The sequence below is a fragment of the Mizuhopecten yessoensis genome, unplaced genomic scaffold, assembly GCF_002113885.1.
Source record: "Mizuhopecten yessoensis strain PY_sf001 unplaced genomic scaffold, ASM211388v2 scaffold3459, whole genome shotgun sequence".
NCBI classification, from domain to species: Eukaryota; Metazoa; Mollusca; class Bivalvia; order Pectinida; family Pectinidae; genus Mizuhopecten; species Mizuhopecten yessoensis.
Window position 1 is genome coordinate 235097 of NW_018405055.1, and position 16748 is coordinate 251844.

General features: G+C 36.7%; 1 protein-coding gene across 1 annotated transcript; it reads right to left on the bottom strand.

Moving 5' to 3' along the window:
• Nucleotides 1-70: 70 nt before the first annotated feature.
• On the bottom strand, nt 71-16522 carry LOC110447541 (glutenin, high molecular weight subunit DX5-like; the record flags this gene model as incomplete). The annotated part of the gene is made up of 4 exons (XM_021493312.1): nt 16336-16522; nt 9244-9297; nt 8795-8898; nt 71-243 (listed from the first exon to the last, which is right to left on the bottom strand). Coding segments are annotated over exons 2-4 (297 nt in total), but the record flags the coding sequence as incomplete, so codon positions are not given.
• Nucleotides 16523-16748: the final 226 nt, after the last annotated feature.

A 16748-nucleotide genomic window follows, 5' to 3' on the forward strand; every position in this document is an offset into this window, starting at 1 on the left:
CTTGCAGTCCTTGTCCTTGTAGTCCTTGTAGTCCTTGCAGTCCTTGTCCTTGCCCTTGTCCTTGTAGTCCCTGTAGTCCTTGTAGTCCTTGCAGTCCTTGTAGTCCTTGCAGTCCTTGTCCTTGTCCTTGTCCTTGTAGTCCTTGTCCTTGTCCTTGTAGTCCTTGTAGTCCTTGCAGTCCCTGAAAACTCTGTCGGCCTTGAAATCCACCGTTATCATCGCGAAAATTTCCAAACTGAGCAGCTGAAATTAAACAAAATAAAATAACGAGTTACTGTTCAAGATCGCTAATTAACCGGAAATTTAGAGCAGGGTTATTTTTGCAGCCGTTTCACTTTTTTAAAATGAGATAAACAGCCAATTCTACATAGCAATGATTATGAATAAGTATAAGTGGATAGTATGCATCCAATAACTTGAACTATTGATATAATAAAGACACCATTTCAACCTGAAAAAATCCTGATAGAATACACACGTTATTGGTCGTAATGAACCGTCTAAGTTATGCCATCATGACTGGAAATATAGTGATTTAAGCTGGTATCAGTCTCATAAGTCTCATAAGTAATAACAAAAGTATGATCCAATATTGGCACTGGGTCCGAATAAACATATGTTGGTTGGATACATATTACGCAAATAAGGCAAAGAAGTAATAACGACAGTGAAAGCAAAGACATTTTTCAAGTTTTTAGGGCGATCCACCCCTTTATACGACAGAAAAATGAACATTTACATATCACAACATATGACGGAGATAAACAGTCACTAAGAAACAATAATGCAACAAAGATACATAAACAAACTATAGATATATAAAAGTTAAAATAATTGAAGATAGTAAATTTAATTGCTATTTTATGAACACCTTCGTCTATCTAGCGGTCGTTTCCAAATCCTAACAGCACCTTACTTCAATGCCAGGCATGTCTGTACAAGAACACAAAGCGATAAGAGGGTAACAACGTTAATGATGATACACTGGAGAAACAGTTGATGTTCAAATAACATAAACTTCAGCATGTAACCAGTTGTAATGTAAGTCTTTCAGAGATAGTGAGGACAGAAATAATCTTCAAGCTAGACGACAGGGCCGGCGTTTGTTGAGCTCAAGTTTTAAAAAAAAGAATTGTAAAGACTGAACCGACTACGCCTAAGCGGGAGATACAGTATGACCTCGGCAGCCTATTAAACATACTAGCAGGCAAAGTCATCAGATTCGTCAAGGAGAGGGAACCAAAATTAAATGTGTATATGCACAAGGGATAAGGGTAGGTGATGTGTGCGTGATATTTTTTGCTGTTTACTTTGCATAACAATATATGTCATTCTTCGAAAGCTTTCTGTTCTGCACAAACCGTTATGGCCATAATGATTAAGAAAGGTTATCTCAGAGACGCATAGTGTTTACATAAGGAAATCCCATAATTTGGTGAACAAAATATGTCGTTTTAAGCATTGAATTAAATCAAAAGTTCTTCAATAAGTAATGGTACAGAGTAAAGCAGTGACGTTCACATTAACTATGCCTAGCTCTAGCTGAACGAGTGTAGTATATTCCATATGCCACGGGAGACATATGACCTATATATATACAAGATATTCCTACAAAGATATCTTTATTATGACGGTTTTATTCATCTGAATTCCTTTCTAAAAACACAACAACGATATAAAATGTTATATACTAGTATTCGATCTGACCTTTGTGTGACCTTGCGCATATGTATCATTAAACGCCGTTTCAGGTACACTTCGTGATAGGAAAAACGTGATGTAACCAAAATGGGTTCGGCGCTGAGTAATGTAACTATCACGGGAGATTAACTTCCAGTATAAAACTATCCATTGTACTTAACGAACAGTTAATACATCACGTGCTGAAAATGTCAGTTGTGGTTAAAACTAACATAAGGCGTTTTATTGTTGAATCCTGCTCTCAAAGGTTTTACAAAATAAATCCAGGCACTTGAAAATTGACCTCGGTTATTAAGTTATAATTGATGATAATAAACATCTGTGTTTAAAGTCGTTCAGTTATTGAGTGTCCATAATATTAAAGAATTGTGTCTACTAGGATAAGTGTATTATAATGGAATATGATTGTTTTCATGCAACTATATACAGAAATAGTAACATTTCAAGTAAATAAGATAGTGTATTGATCAGGAAAGGAATATCTTAAATTAAAAAATAAGTAATCTCTATTGAGAGCGATGGCTAGTTTTATGTGTCATTATTTAGAACCGTAATGTCATTTTATACTATGTATATTAGCACGTAAAACAACGGACCACAGTTTCAACACATGAGGAAAAAACCAGAGAAGTCAAAAAGGTAAACAACAGCAGGTACTGACGATACTCCAAAACAAAAGGGAAAACATCATTTAATATAAAAAAAATCTAGCGCATTATGAATTGTTTGCTTGCAAAGATGTGTCATTCAAATATATCATAAATACCATACAAAAACAGTTCAATACTTATATTTACGTTTTCTCTGCCTCTTATGTTCTTTTTTAACTTATGATTTATATTTAAAATTAAAAATGCCCGCCTTATCGACAGTCCACACAATTTCGTTCAATAGTTTGAACAGCGTATTGTCGCGTGCTGATTGGCAAACAAAGTAGTACTTTGAAATTTTAACAAACATTTCAATTTTATTCCACAATTCAGTATCAATACAATTGCGTATGATAGGGTGATTTAAGTTTATTAATAGAACTCTGAGCTGAAAGTTAGATTTGAAATTGTTTCGATTTTTCCCCGGAACAAATTTCGCGCATGGACAAATACAGTGAACACCGTAAATCCGGCCTTGCCCTCCACGAGGGAGTTATTTTTGGAAGTTAATTCGAACCTTTCTCTTTGCTCATTTTGTGAAGAATCCAGGCGTGAATTTATTTGTTGATTGTATGGGAACCTGACAACAGTCGGTAGATTCTATAACAGACTCGTTATTTGACACGTCGTTAGAAACTGAGGAACCGTGGATGCGAGACGCGTGAAACTGATGGCGTTTGAAGTGAGTGATCTTGCGACGGAGCACAGGTTTGTTTCAAATGTCTGAAATGTTTATGTGTGTTGTGACTCATATCAGTAGGTATGTAACATATGTGTCAGTAGGTCTATAGAATATGTGTATTTCAGACATTTGTAACGAACCCCTGTCGATCAGTGCATTGTAACAGACGATATTCCTGATAAATTGCATGAGCGTTAAAATTGTTTCCATTGCCGCATTGGTGATTTCGACCGATGTGTATTTTGTACTATACATTATGTATTGCAGACCTTGGTCTTGTTTTCGTTGTAATAAAAGTGTTTTTCTATTTTATTTTTTATTTTGCATATAAATTTACAAATCTCACAATGCCCAGCGATATTTCAGCAGCCGTCATGTTTATTTATATTGAATATTGTAGTTCCGATCAGTGTTGTATTAATACGCTAATAATTGTGTCTCGTGATGCATGGTAATTAAAGTCCCATCAACGACACAGCTTTCAAAGAGGCTATATAGTGACAATGCCATGCAAATGTAAATATATTTATATAAACGCTTCCTGTTAAAATAAAAATCTTTCTGGAATTTTGCAGAACATATACAGGTTCAGATAAGACAATTTGTTCATTTTAGATATACATGTATCTCCTCATCTGTAGGTCTATGTAAGCTATTTTGAATAAGAAATGTCAATGTATGTGACGTCATTTGTATTACCAAATCGAAACACCTTACTCCGAATTCGAATTTAAGAACATTAAACAACACAAAACGAATCTCATACCTGTTAAATGATTTTAAACCAGCTATATATACCTTCTTGTATAAATGTTTCTCGAATATGGCAATACATTTTGCCTGTAAATCAGCAGAGATGATCGATTTAGGACTGGAAATATCACTAATAAATTGTGTTTGTTCTTGTTATTTGACATGATTACAGGCTCCGGGTCATTTAATCCCAGGATTGGCATCTATGAGTTGTTGTTATTGAGTGTCTGATAAACCGTGCCGTCATAAGTCACTAGTACATCCAACACACCACTAATACACCATGAATACACCATGAAATCATCAGGGGATATCAATGGGGTTAATGTTGGAAAATATTGTTGGGCAAGTGACATGATAGCTTTTCCAGTCCGATCGCAGATTCGAACCCCGATTAGTGAAAAGTGAATTCATTATCTACTGCGCCACCCGATCACCTTGACAATATATTTGATATTGAACTTACAAGACTGGGTAAAAATAACCATCCATTCCCACAAGTTGAATGTTTACGTTTATGTCATAACTCATACAATCAAGAACATTCAAATGTCACCATGTGTTTCGAAAATGCAAGCGTCCTCTGCTCCATCGACGACACTAACCATGCTATTCTAGATCAAATGCAAGTTATGTCACATACTCCAAGCAGGAACCGGGGTAGTGACAACGAACCAACGCTAATTACCTCACAGAGGTAGTGACAACGAAACAACACTAATTACCACACACCGGGGTAGTGACAACGAAACAACGCTAATTATCACACACCGGGGTAGTGACAACGAACCAACGCTAATTACCTCACAGGTGTAGTGACACCGAAACAACGCTAATTATCACATACCGGGGTAGTGACAACGAACCAACGCTAATGACCTCACAGGTGTAGTGACACCGAAACAACGCTAATTATCACACACCGGGGTAGTGACAACGAAACAACACTTATTACCACACACCGGGGTAGTGACAACGAAACAACGCTAATTACCTCACAGGGGTAGTGACACCGAAACAACACTAATTACCTCAAGGGTAGTGACAACGAAACAACGCTAATTACCACACACCGGGGTAGTGACAACGAAACAACACTAATGACTTCACAGGGGTAGTGACAACGAAACAACACTAATTACAACACACCGGGGTAGTGACAACGAAACAACACTAATTACAACACACCGGGGTAGTGACAATGATACAACACTAATTTCAACACACCGGGGAAGTGACAACGAAACAACACTAATTACCACACACCGGAGTAGTGACAACGAAACAACACACCACACACCGGGGTAGTGACAACGAAACAACACTAATTACAACACAACGGGGAAGTGACAACGAAACAACAATAATTTCAACACACCGGGGAAGTGACAACGAAACAACACTAATTACCTCACAGGGGTAGTGACAACGAAACAACACTAATTACAACACACCGGGATACTGACAACGAAACAATACTAATTTCAACACAGGGGTAGTGACACCGAAACAACACTAATTACCTCACAGGGTAGTGACAACGAAACAACGCTAATTACCACACACCGGGGTAGTGACAATGAAACAACACTAATGACTTCACAGGGGTAGTGACAACGAAACAACACTAATTACAACACAACGGGGAAGTGACAACGAAACAACAATAATTTCAACACACCGGGGAAGTGACAACGAAATAAAACTAATTACCTCAAAGGGGAAGTGACAACGAAACAACACTAATTACAACACACCGGAAAACTGACAACGAAACAATACTAATTTCAACACAGGGGTAGTGACACCGAAACAACACTAATTACCTCACAGGGTAGTGACAACGAAACAACGCTAATTACCACACACCGGGGTAGTGACAACGAAACAACATTAATGACTTCACAGGGGTAGTGACAACGAAACAACACTAATTACAACACACCGGGAAACTGACGACGAAACAACACTAATTTCAACACACATGGGAAGTGACAACGAAACAACACTACTTACCTCACATGTGTAGTGACAACGAAACAACGCTAATTACCACACACCGGGGTAGTGACAACGAAACAACACTAATGACTTCACAGGGGTAGTGACAACGAAACAACACTAATTACAACACACCGGAAAACTGACAACGAAACAATACTAATTTCAACACAGGGGAAGTGACACCGAAACAACACTAATTACCTCACAGGGTAGTGACATCGAAACAACGCTAATTACCGCACACCGGGGTAGTGACAACGAAACAACATTAATGACTTCACAGGGGTAGTGACAACGAAACAACACTAATTACAACACAACAAGGTAGTGACAACGAAACAACAATAATTTCAACACACCGGGGAAGTGACAACGAAACAACACTAATAACCACACAGGGGTAGTGACAACGAAACAACACTAATTACAACACACCGGAAAACTGACAACGAAACAATACTAATTTCAACACAGGGGTAGTGACACCGAAACAACACTAATTTCCTCACAGGGTAGTGACAACGAAACAACGCTAATTACCACACACCGGGGTAGTGACAACGAAACAACACTAATTACAACACACCGGGAAAGTGACAACGAAACAACACTAATTTCAACACACCGGGGAAGTGACAACAAAACAACACTAATAACCTCAAAGGGGAAGTGACAACGAAACAACACTAATTACCTCAAAGGGGAAGTGACAACGAAACAACACTAATTACTACACACCAGGGTAGTGACACCGAAATAACACTTATTTCAACACACCGGGGTAGTGACAACGAAACAACAATATTTACCACACACCGTGGTAGTGACAACGAAACAACACTAATTTCAACACACCGGGGAAGTGACAACGAAACAACACTAATTACCTCAAAGGGGAAGTGACAACGAAATAAAACTAATTACCTCAAAGGGGAAGTGACAACGAAACAACACTAATTACAACACACCAGGGTAGTGACACCGAAATAACACTAATTTCAACACACCGGGGTAGTGACAACGAAACAACACACCACACACCGGGGTAGTGACACCGAAACAATGCTAATTATCACACACCGGGGAAGTGACAACGGAACAACACTAATTACACCACACCAGGGTAGTGACACCGAAACAACACTAGTTACCACACACCGGGATAGTGACACCGAAACAATGCTAATTATCACACACCGGGGAAGTGATAACGAAACAACACACCACATGACAACGAAACAACAAATATTACCACACATCGGGATAGTGACAACGGAGCAACACGCCACACACCGGAGTCGTGACAACGAAACAACCCTAATTACCACACATTGAAGTAGTGACCACGAAACAACACACCACACCCCGGGGTAGTGACACCGAAACAACGCTAATTACCACACACCGGGGTAGTGATAACGAAACAACACACCACACACCGGAGTAGTGACAACGAAACAACACACCACACACCGGGGTAGTGAAACCGAAACAACACTAATTACCACACACCGGATTAGTGACAACGGAGCAACACACCACACACCGGGATAGTGACAACGGAGCAACACACCACACACCGGGATAGTGACAACGAAACAACACACCACACACCGCTCATATGAACATTCTCCATAAGATAGATTTGATAAAGCACGTCGACGTTATTGAAAAAAATGCGTTTAATAATGAACATTATCGCTCAATTTCATTGATGCTATGCTAAAGGGATTTTGCTCAAATACTATTGATAGCATACGCAAGAGATGAACAGTAATCAGTTTTGTATTTAACTATTCCGTTAAGGTGATTCAGCAGCCTGCCATCAATGATACTTCCCTCCACATACGGTCTGATGTGATACATGGATAACTATTATTAGACATAGTTACATAACCATTGCCACCAAAATTTGACTCCAAAACCATTGCGTTTAGACAGGGCGATATAGCTTATCGTTGGTATGTAACCGGAATTCATATTATTTACCTTAAACACATTTTTGTCAAATACTGCCAATAATAACATTCTCATAATGCTTATCTATGTTATGCCACGCTTAGTTTCGGTAAAAATTCTAAATAGTAATGTTATGTTAAATTCATTGGAAACAGCGTCTTTTTGCATGTTAAGCAATATATACTGTATGGTTTTTTTTAAATTTTGAACAAATAAATAGCATTCATTGTTTATGCAGCTTTTTATGCATATGAATATATGTTAAGCACAGTAATTGTTATTTCTGAACTTTCAACTTCCTATATGGACTATGCTTGTTAAATATTTCTCAAAGTTTTGAGAGACAAAAATATGGTGTTGAAGCAGCTGGCGCGGTTGGGATTATTCAAGTCGCCATCTTGACAATGCACGTCACTCTGATCATAGATATGTTCTTAGTTGTTTACGTCAGAGGTTAAAACAATTGAGCAATTATCAAAAATGCTCTGAAAGAATACGCCAATTATTTGCATAACTGCATTTTATAGTACATATCATCAACGTCAGGCTATATAACATATCATATCGATTCGCTTTGTTTTAATTATCCAATCAATATTCAATTCAATTTCATAATCCCCAATGTGACACACGAAAACGTACTGAATATTGTCTGTGTAATCGCCAAAAAGCGATTTCAGAAACCGAGAAAAAACAGGTATTAGAAAGAATGATGCTTCAGAAGTGATTTTGTAAATGTATAAATTACAAACGGTGCATGTACATAATTTAATTGCCTATATACACAGATACGACGTTTCAGGATATGTTAACAACGTATTGTTGTGAATATCCTGCTTGATTAAAAAAAAAGTGAAACATATTACAAGCATGTACGTTGATATTTCGAATTGAATTATCCAATCCAATGCGTTAATGCAAAGCAGGAAGTCAGCGGCGACATCATAGGTAAATGTTAACATGTTTTTACCGGCAATCGCTAACACAATAATCCATATTGTTATTGCACAATATAAAATAATAGGTAAGTTAAATAAGTACTCACCTGATTGATTTTGTCCAAGAATGATTCCGATTAATATAATCACCAACGCTTTACTATTTAAATGTAACATCTTATAGGCTGGAACGGTGCTGGCCACTGGCTGCCTGTAAAACACAATGTAGAACGTCAGACAATGCTTGGGCACGTGTGCACGCGCAACGTCGTGCCATCGATGTAGCAACAATGCCACCAATATTCAAAAATACGAAAATATCAAATAGAACCGAATAATTGCAAATGACTGTCATATTTTAGTTTTGAAAAAATACAGCCGTAACACTAGCTACAAAAACGGTACGCTGATATTAAAAGCTGACCAAGATGGTGCCTGTAAGGTAGGATCCCTGAAGCCTGTACGGTGATGTTCGGTGTTTCCGCTAGTGAACCACTGACATGTCAAATAATTTCTATGATATGATGTAAAACACAGTGTATGACGTTACACATACCATGGGAGATTGTCGTACATCACTGCCCCTCTCCTTGATCACATCGCTAGCCAACTATTGTCGGATACAAGAAGACAGGTCGATTTTTAAAGTCTGGACATAAATAATTAGATGTATTTGTGGTGTTTATTCATCATCATTAGTTACACTGACGTCCGTGTACACAAGTCAGTGACAAACTGTGTACCACTATAGGACAGTTATATACATAACCAATAAGGTTACTGACTTTAAGCTTACTAAAAGTAAGTATTGAAGTAGCCAAATCAACGGCGACACTTAGGTAGAGATTGACATTTTAACAAAGTTATCAGATGACAAGCACTCTTCAGTAACAAAGTAGTGACCAGATTCATTCATTATCATGAACTTTATGAAAAAAACGAAATTAAGACGGATTGAGTTTTTCTTATATATACAATCGCGCCGTGTATGGCAATTACATCTGTAATTCCTCCTATATTTAGATAAATTTATCAAAAACTAACAGACTTTCGTTTCTTATTACCAACGAATACATTTATTGAACAATATGAGGTAATTTTACTCGTGTTTCATACATCAGGAAGTATGCCAAACAGTATTTCAGTTAAACAAGATAATCACTAAAAAAAAACAAGAAATGATGCAAATACAATGTATTTGTTCATTGTTTTGTAGATGCAGAAAACCAAATAACGTAAACACTTAACTGCACCATGTGGTCATTTCTATCCATTTTGAATCATGAATGAACAATACATGCTTGAAATGTTCCAAAACATATGTGGAATACAGCGACAATGGAAAAAAGTCTATAAATCCCTTTAAAACGTTACAAACTTGAAACGTTTGGCTTCAAAATATAATTAATACTTGGCCGGTATTTCACGTAAACTCTGTCGGAACAAATCCAAGACATATTCATGCCTATATGATAAGGTACAGCGCTCAAAACCCATACTGGAAGTTAGAACGTCGCTTTTTGTTGGTCAAATGAAGATATTCCATTGAACACTATGTTCAACCATAATTATCAGTATCGATCTGTATTGATCGGTAATGGTCAGGATCGATCAGTATCGAACAGTATAGATCGGTTATGGTCAGTATCGATCAGTATAGATCGGTAATGGTCAGTATCGATCAGTATTGATCGGTAATGATCAGTATCGATCAGTATCGAACAGTATAGAACGGTAATGGTCAGTATCGATCAGTACAGATCGGTAATGGTCAGTATCGATCAGTATAGATCGGTAATGGTCAGTATCGATCAGTATAGATCGGTAATGGTCAGTATCAATCAGTATCGAACAGTATAGATCGGTAATGGTCAGTATCGATCAGTATAGATCGGTAATGGTCAGTATCGATCAGTATAGATCGGTAATGGTCAGTATCGATCAGTATTGATCGGTAATAGTCAGTATCGATCAGTATCGAACAGTATAGAACGGTAATGGTCAGTATCGATCAGTACAGATCGGTAATGGTCAGTATCGATCAGTATAGATCGGTAATGGTCAGTATCAATCAGTATCGAACAGTATAGATCGGTAATGGTCAGTATCGATCAGTATAGATCGGTAATGGTCAGTATCGATCAGTATAGATCGGTAATGGTCAGTATCGATCAGTATTGATCGGTAATAGTCAATATTAATCAGTATCGATCAGTATTGATCATTATTGATCATTATTTATTGGTAATGGTCAGTAGTATCGATCAGCATTGATCGGTAAGGATCTGTATTGATCGGTAATGGTCAGTATCGATCAGTATAGATCGGTAATGATCAGTATTGATCAGTATTGATAATTATTTATTGGTAATGGACAGTATTGATCAGTATCGATCAGTATTGATAGGTAAGGATCAGAATTGATCGGAAGTGGTCAGTATTGATCGGTTATGGTCCGTATTGATCAGTATCGATCAGTAATGATCGGTAAGGATCAGTATTGATCAGTATCGATCAGTATCGATCAGTATTGATAAGTATCGATCAGTAATGATTAGTTTCGATCAGTAATGATCAGTATCGATCAATGTGCATACCATGACCTCTGGAACGTGGCTGATGTCAATAAAGGTAATGATTATTACAATCACATGTGTATACATGTAATTTGTGATTTTATTATCATGATGACCTTTACTCTTAAATGTTTTTTTATATTACGTGACATGATCATGTATTGACAAGATGTTGCTAAGATTGTTTATGATTTAGTGGTGTTACCCCTTCAGAGTGTACGTGACTCGCCATTGACACAAACATTTATATTAAACGCTTGTAACAACTAAGTAGCAATGAATTCCAATTAACGACCAGAGAAGTAGAGTAACAAAATACATATCTCGTAATATATATACGATATCTTCAATTTATAAACTGATCTGACAATGGTTCAATTATGGACCTGCATGCATTAATGTATAACCGTTATGGTTATGTTTTAAGGTTAGAGATGTTTAGAGATTTTTAAATTTAACACTCAGAAGTAAAACTTGAAGAACTTGCAAATACAAATGTAGGCCTGGAAAGACTTTGCCAAGATCTAGACTAGCCAAAAACAACATTTAATAACTAGGCCCGTCCATATTTACTAACGAATTCAAAATGTGGTCCAACCGTTTTGATCGCGTTAAACGAAAGTACGTTTTTCGGAAATAACTTATTCTATTTTTGTAAGCGTGTTTATCGTAAAATAACATACCTGTATTTGTTATATTGATTACGAACATCATTTATCGATTGGTAACAATCAATGGCTATTAATGAAATCAACAACTGCTAGTGCTATGTCCAAACAGCAAAATACCAAATTTACGAACCCGCATAACTCTAATACTCGCATGACTCGAAGTTTTTCCACGACCCCGTCGACTTCGAGATAACGAGGTTCGACTGTTTACTGGGAACATACATTGACTTAAATTATATTGTTCGTTGGGTTACAGTTTGAGATAGTAATGGGGGTCGTATTCCAAGAGCCATGATGGTGTTTACCCACAACAAAAACAATAGGAACGACGTTGTTTTGTGTACAAATCGAATTTGGGATAAAGAACACAAAATGCGGAAAAAATAAACTAGGGCAGCATTTGAAAGTAAAGCATATTAGCAGCTCCCTATTCCTTTGGGGGCGGACCAACCTCCTCATCACACTGAGAGATATTATGGGGCGACGAAATTGGGGATACTTGCATCATAGGTCCTTAATATTCTTCCTTGTTCTCTTGGGGAAAGTAATATCCCATCGCAATCAAACATTTTGTACCTCAATTTTTGCTCTTCTCTCTTATTGACAATTTCCTTTGGAATGACTTCCCGTAGACATCTATGGCTAGTCTGTTGTCGATACAATACAACTGAGCTCACAAGCTACCATGTCCAAGCTGTTACTGTGACATTTCAGTATGACAGAATTTCTAAATGACACTTTAGTGACCCGTAGAAACATGTATCATGTGACCCTAACTGTTGCGAGACTTAAACCCAAAACAAACAATCTCTCAGTAGCTAGTTACCTTTATAAATATAATAAATGTCTGTCTGACTGGGTTAAATTCAAGTCCGTATACTTCCTGTTAACAAGGTGAATAGTTCACTGTCTGGCGCGGATCAAACATTTACTTATGTACTGACGAGTCTACTATTTACTGCTCGACACTAATTATATTTCACCGTCTGGTTTGACTTGTCAACTCCAAACTGCTTGACGCAAATACAGACGACAATGCTATGTTGCACCTTCTTTGTTGCCTTTACGATTACCAAACTGTCATGTCTTCAGTTTGGTTTGATGAAGAATAAACACAAAAAAGAGTTCCCGATAACAATCAGTGACACTTATTAGTGCATAGCCGTAATTAATTCAGTATGGCTACAACATTACAGGACAATAATTTGGTAGTTCTGGTGGAGTTCATACCCTTACATTTGCTTTGTCACTTTTGCAACTACTGCGTTAACTAGTTTAACTTATGTTACCACTGAAACAAGTTAATACACGAGATAATTAATCCTTGAAAAACATCAATTTAAGTTAAAATATTTCATCATTTGCTGCGAAAACCCATTGCTAACTAAAAAAAACTCGATAATGGACCAATATCATATATGTAATAATACACACATAGTGTATCAGATATATACCAATACATAGAGTATCAGAAATATACCAGTACATAGGGTATCAGAAATATATCAATACATAGGGTATCAGAAATATACCAGTACATATTGTATCAGATATATACCAATACATAGAGTATCAGATAAATACCAATACATAGAGTATTAGATATATACCAATACATAGAGTATCAGAAATATACCAATACATAGAGTATCAGATAAATATCAATACATAGAGTATCAGAAATATACCAATACATAAAGCATCAGATACATACCAATGCATAGCGTATTAGATATATACCAATACATAGAGTATCAGAAATATACTAATACATAGAGTATCAGATATATACCAATACATAGAGTATCAGATATATACCAATACATAGAGTATCAGATATATACCAATACATAGAGTATCAGATATATACCAATACATAGAGTATCAGATATATACCAATACATAGAGTATCAGATATATACCAATACATAGAGTATCAGATATATACCAATACATAGAGTATCAGATATATACCAATACATAGAGTATCAGATATATACCAATACATAGAGTATCAGATATATACCAATACATAGAGTATCAGATATATACCAATACATAGAGTATCAGATATATACCAATACATAGAGTATCAGATATATACCAATACATAGAGTATCAGATATATACCAATACATAGAGTATCAGATATATACCAATACATAGAGTATCAGATATATACCAATACATAGAGTATCAGATAAATAGAGAATTATACATGCCTTTTTCCATATCACACCCAGTATCAACCCGAGACTGCAATATCAGCCCAAGGGCCGAAGGCCCGAGGGCTGATATTGGTCGAGGATTGATACTGGGTGTGATATGGAAAAAGGCGTGTTTTATTCTGTTTATTACATACTTACTAATTAAAACTACTATCTTATGATTTATTTTTATTTTTGAAATATTGAAAAACATATATATATATGCTTACATATAGCGTATCAGAGTATCAGATATATACCAATACATGGAGTATCAGATTTATACCAATACCTGGAGTATCAGATAAATACCAATAGATAGAGTATTTTTTTAATTGGCATGAAGTGCTTTACTCGTCATTTGAAGAAAACAGTATTAGTACATCATACAACTTAAGACGATTACAATCATGTTATGAAAACGCCAAAATGACTGATCTCGAATGCATTTCTTTTTTCTTTTCTTTTCTTTTCTTGATTTGACGATGACTTGGATTTACATAATATAGCAACAAATTCAAATGATTTAGTTGTGGAGAACAGCCTAGGGCTACTTGGATTTTCCATGTTATATAAGATAGTATAAAAGGACCTACGTTGGCCATTAAAAAGTTACGAAATTCGTTTTCATACTGTTAGAGCTTATGTGAAAGTGTTACAAAGGAATATGAAGATACAGCTAGCGTTGCAAACACGGGGAGCCGAATAGTTTAGCATCGTTGATGTGTGTCCTACATTTTGTACGTTATAGGCAGGGGAATTACTCTTCCATTGTGAAGTATACAGCCAAAATATATTAACGAAGTTGTTGTGATGACAACCTGATGATCTTTCTTTAACGTTCGTTGAATTATTGTTTTCCTGTAGGAAACAGCACTGCGTAATCTACCGTGAGACAGCATTAGGTATAAATAACACTTATCACTGCAGTGAGATTGATGTCAGTGGTTGTCACCCTCGGCAGCCTGCTATCAACACGCGTTGTTTGATCCTTCGACCAATCAGTATTTCGTCTCGATTTCTTGTGTTAAAATGTCCATTTATGTCTAGATTACTAGCCCGGGCCCCGGGGGTATCCGCCCCCGTGTGTGCGACTGTTGTTCGAACACTTGTAACAGCACATTAGACAAGAGAACTGTCAATATATCACGCTAAACCAGACTGGCCGTAACTGTCAATCAGGACAGTGATATAATACCGGGGAAGGTGTGCCTTGTAGCACCTTACACACCTGTTTGGAAACCTTGCAATTGGCTGTCAATAAGTTTATGAATGAAACGGAGCGGCGAGAAATCGGAAAAAAATGACCGCGTCCTTGACATCTACATCTATGTAGCGAAGGAATGAGGTTAAACGTAAACCCATGTATAGGTAGATATTAAATATATTTACAGCATAACTAAAAAGTTACTTAAAGATACTTTCTACATTAAAGTAACAGACAAGCCCTGCTAAATGATCCAAAACTGCGTATAACACAAATATATGGGATTTCTAGACAATCGTGTAATTCTTCATATTTTTGATACACAAACTGGCATTGGTACCACATGGTATAATATCAATGGATTCTTAGCTTGTCCAAACATCCAAATATCTTACAATATCAAAGGTTTCTAAGGTCGTCCAAACATCCAAATATCTTATAGTATCAAAGGTTTCTAAGCTTGTCCAAACATCCAAATATCTTATAAGATCAAAAGTTTCTAAGCTTGTCCAAATATCTTACAATATCAAAGGTTTCTAAGATTGTTCACACATCCAATTATCTTATAGTATTAATGGTTCATATTTTGTTTTACAATCCTGTGGTATCACTGGTTCTAAATATTGCAGCACACCTCAATAGCTTTAGTAATTAGCCGTCCGAAGTTTTGACACACTTGAATGTTAAAATGTCACTAATTCCTAACTAAGTTAAAGGTCTCAATTTTGTATAGTATCAATACGTAATCGTGTCGGATTATCAATGTTTCGATACCACAACATACACATATCCTATATAACTTTCACGAAACTTTGTGAATGAAGAAAGACTGACTGTGACATAAAGTACACTCAGACACAGATGTATATTAAATGAGCAGTACATGTCAATCAAGATAGATAATCCAGGTGATACTGTACTTCAAGAGTGATAATCGATAAGAAAGGATGATGACAATTGTCAATATAAAAACAGAGTTATATTTACCTTTTCTGTTTTCCAAATGAATTATCTTGCTGTTTTGATTAAAAATCCAACCCTCCAAAGCACCAATGGCCGCTTGGTAGTCCCGTGGTACGATGCAGTGGATGGGAGGGTGAGTACCAAACTTGGACAGTAGGTGTCGCTCTGGGTCATTTAATGGTCTGTCACGTCAGGCGGTATGGTTGACAGGCGTACGGACTCGTGACATTTCGCCACTGTGACTGTCAACACTGGTCAAGAGCTGACGAGATAGTGGCTATTTCACACACATTTCTATATAAACTACAACGCCAAGCTCAGTGGAATGTAGGTACGAAGCCACTGCCTATACAGTCAGGCTTCTAGTTTCATTAGCGTTTTATACCTGATTAAGGCATGCTTCAACTGTTTTATTGGAAGGAATACAAGGCTCCTGC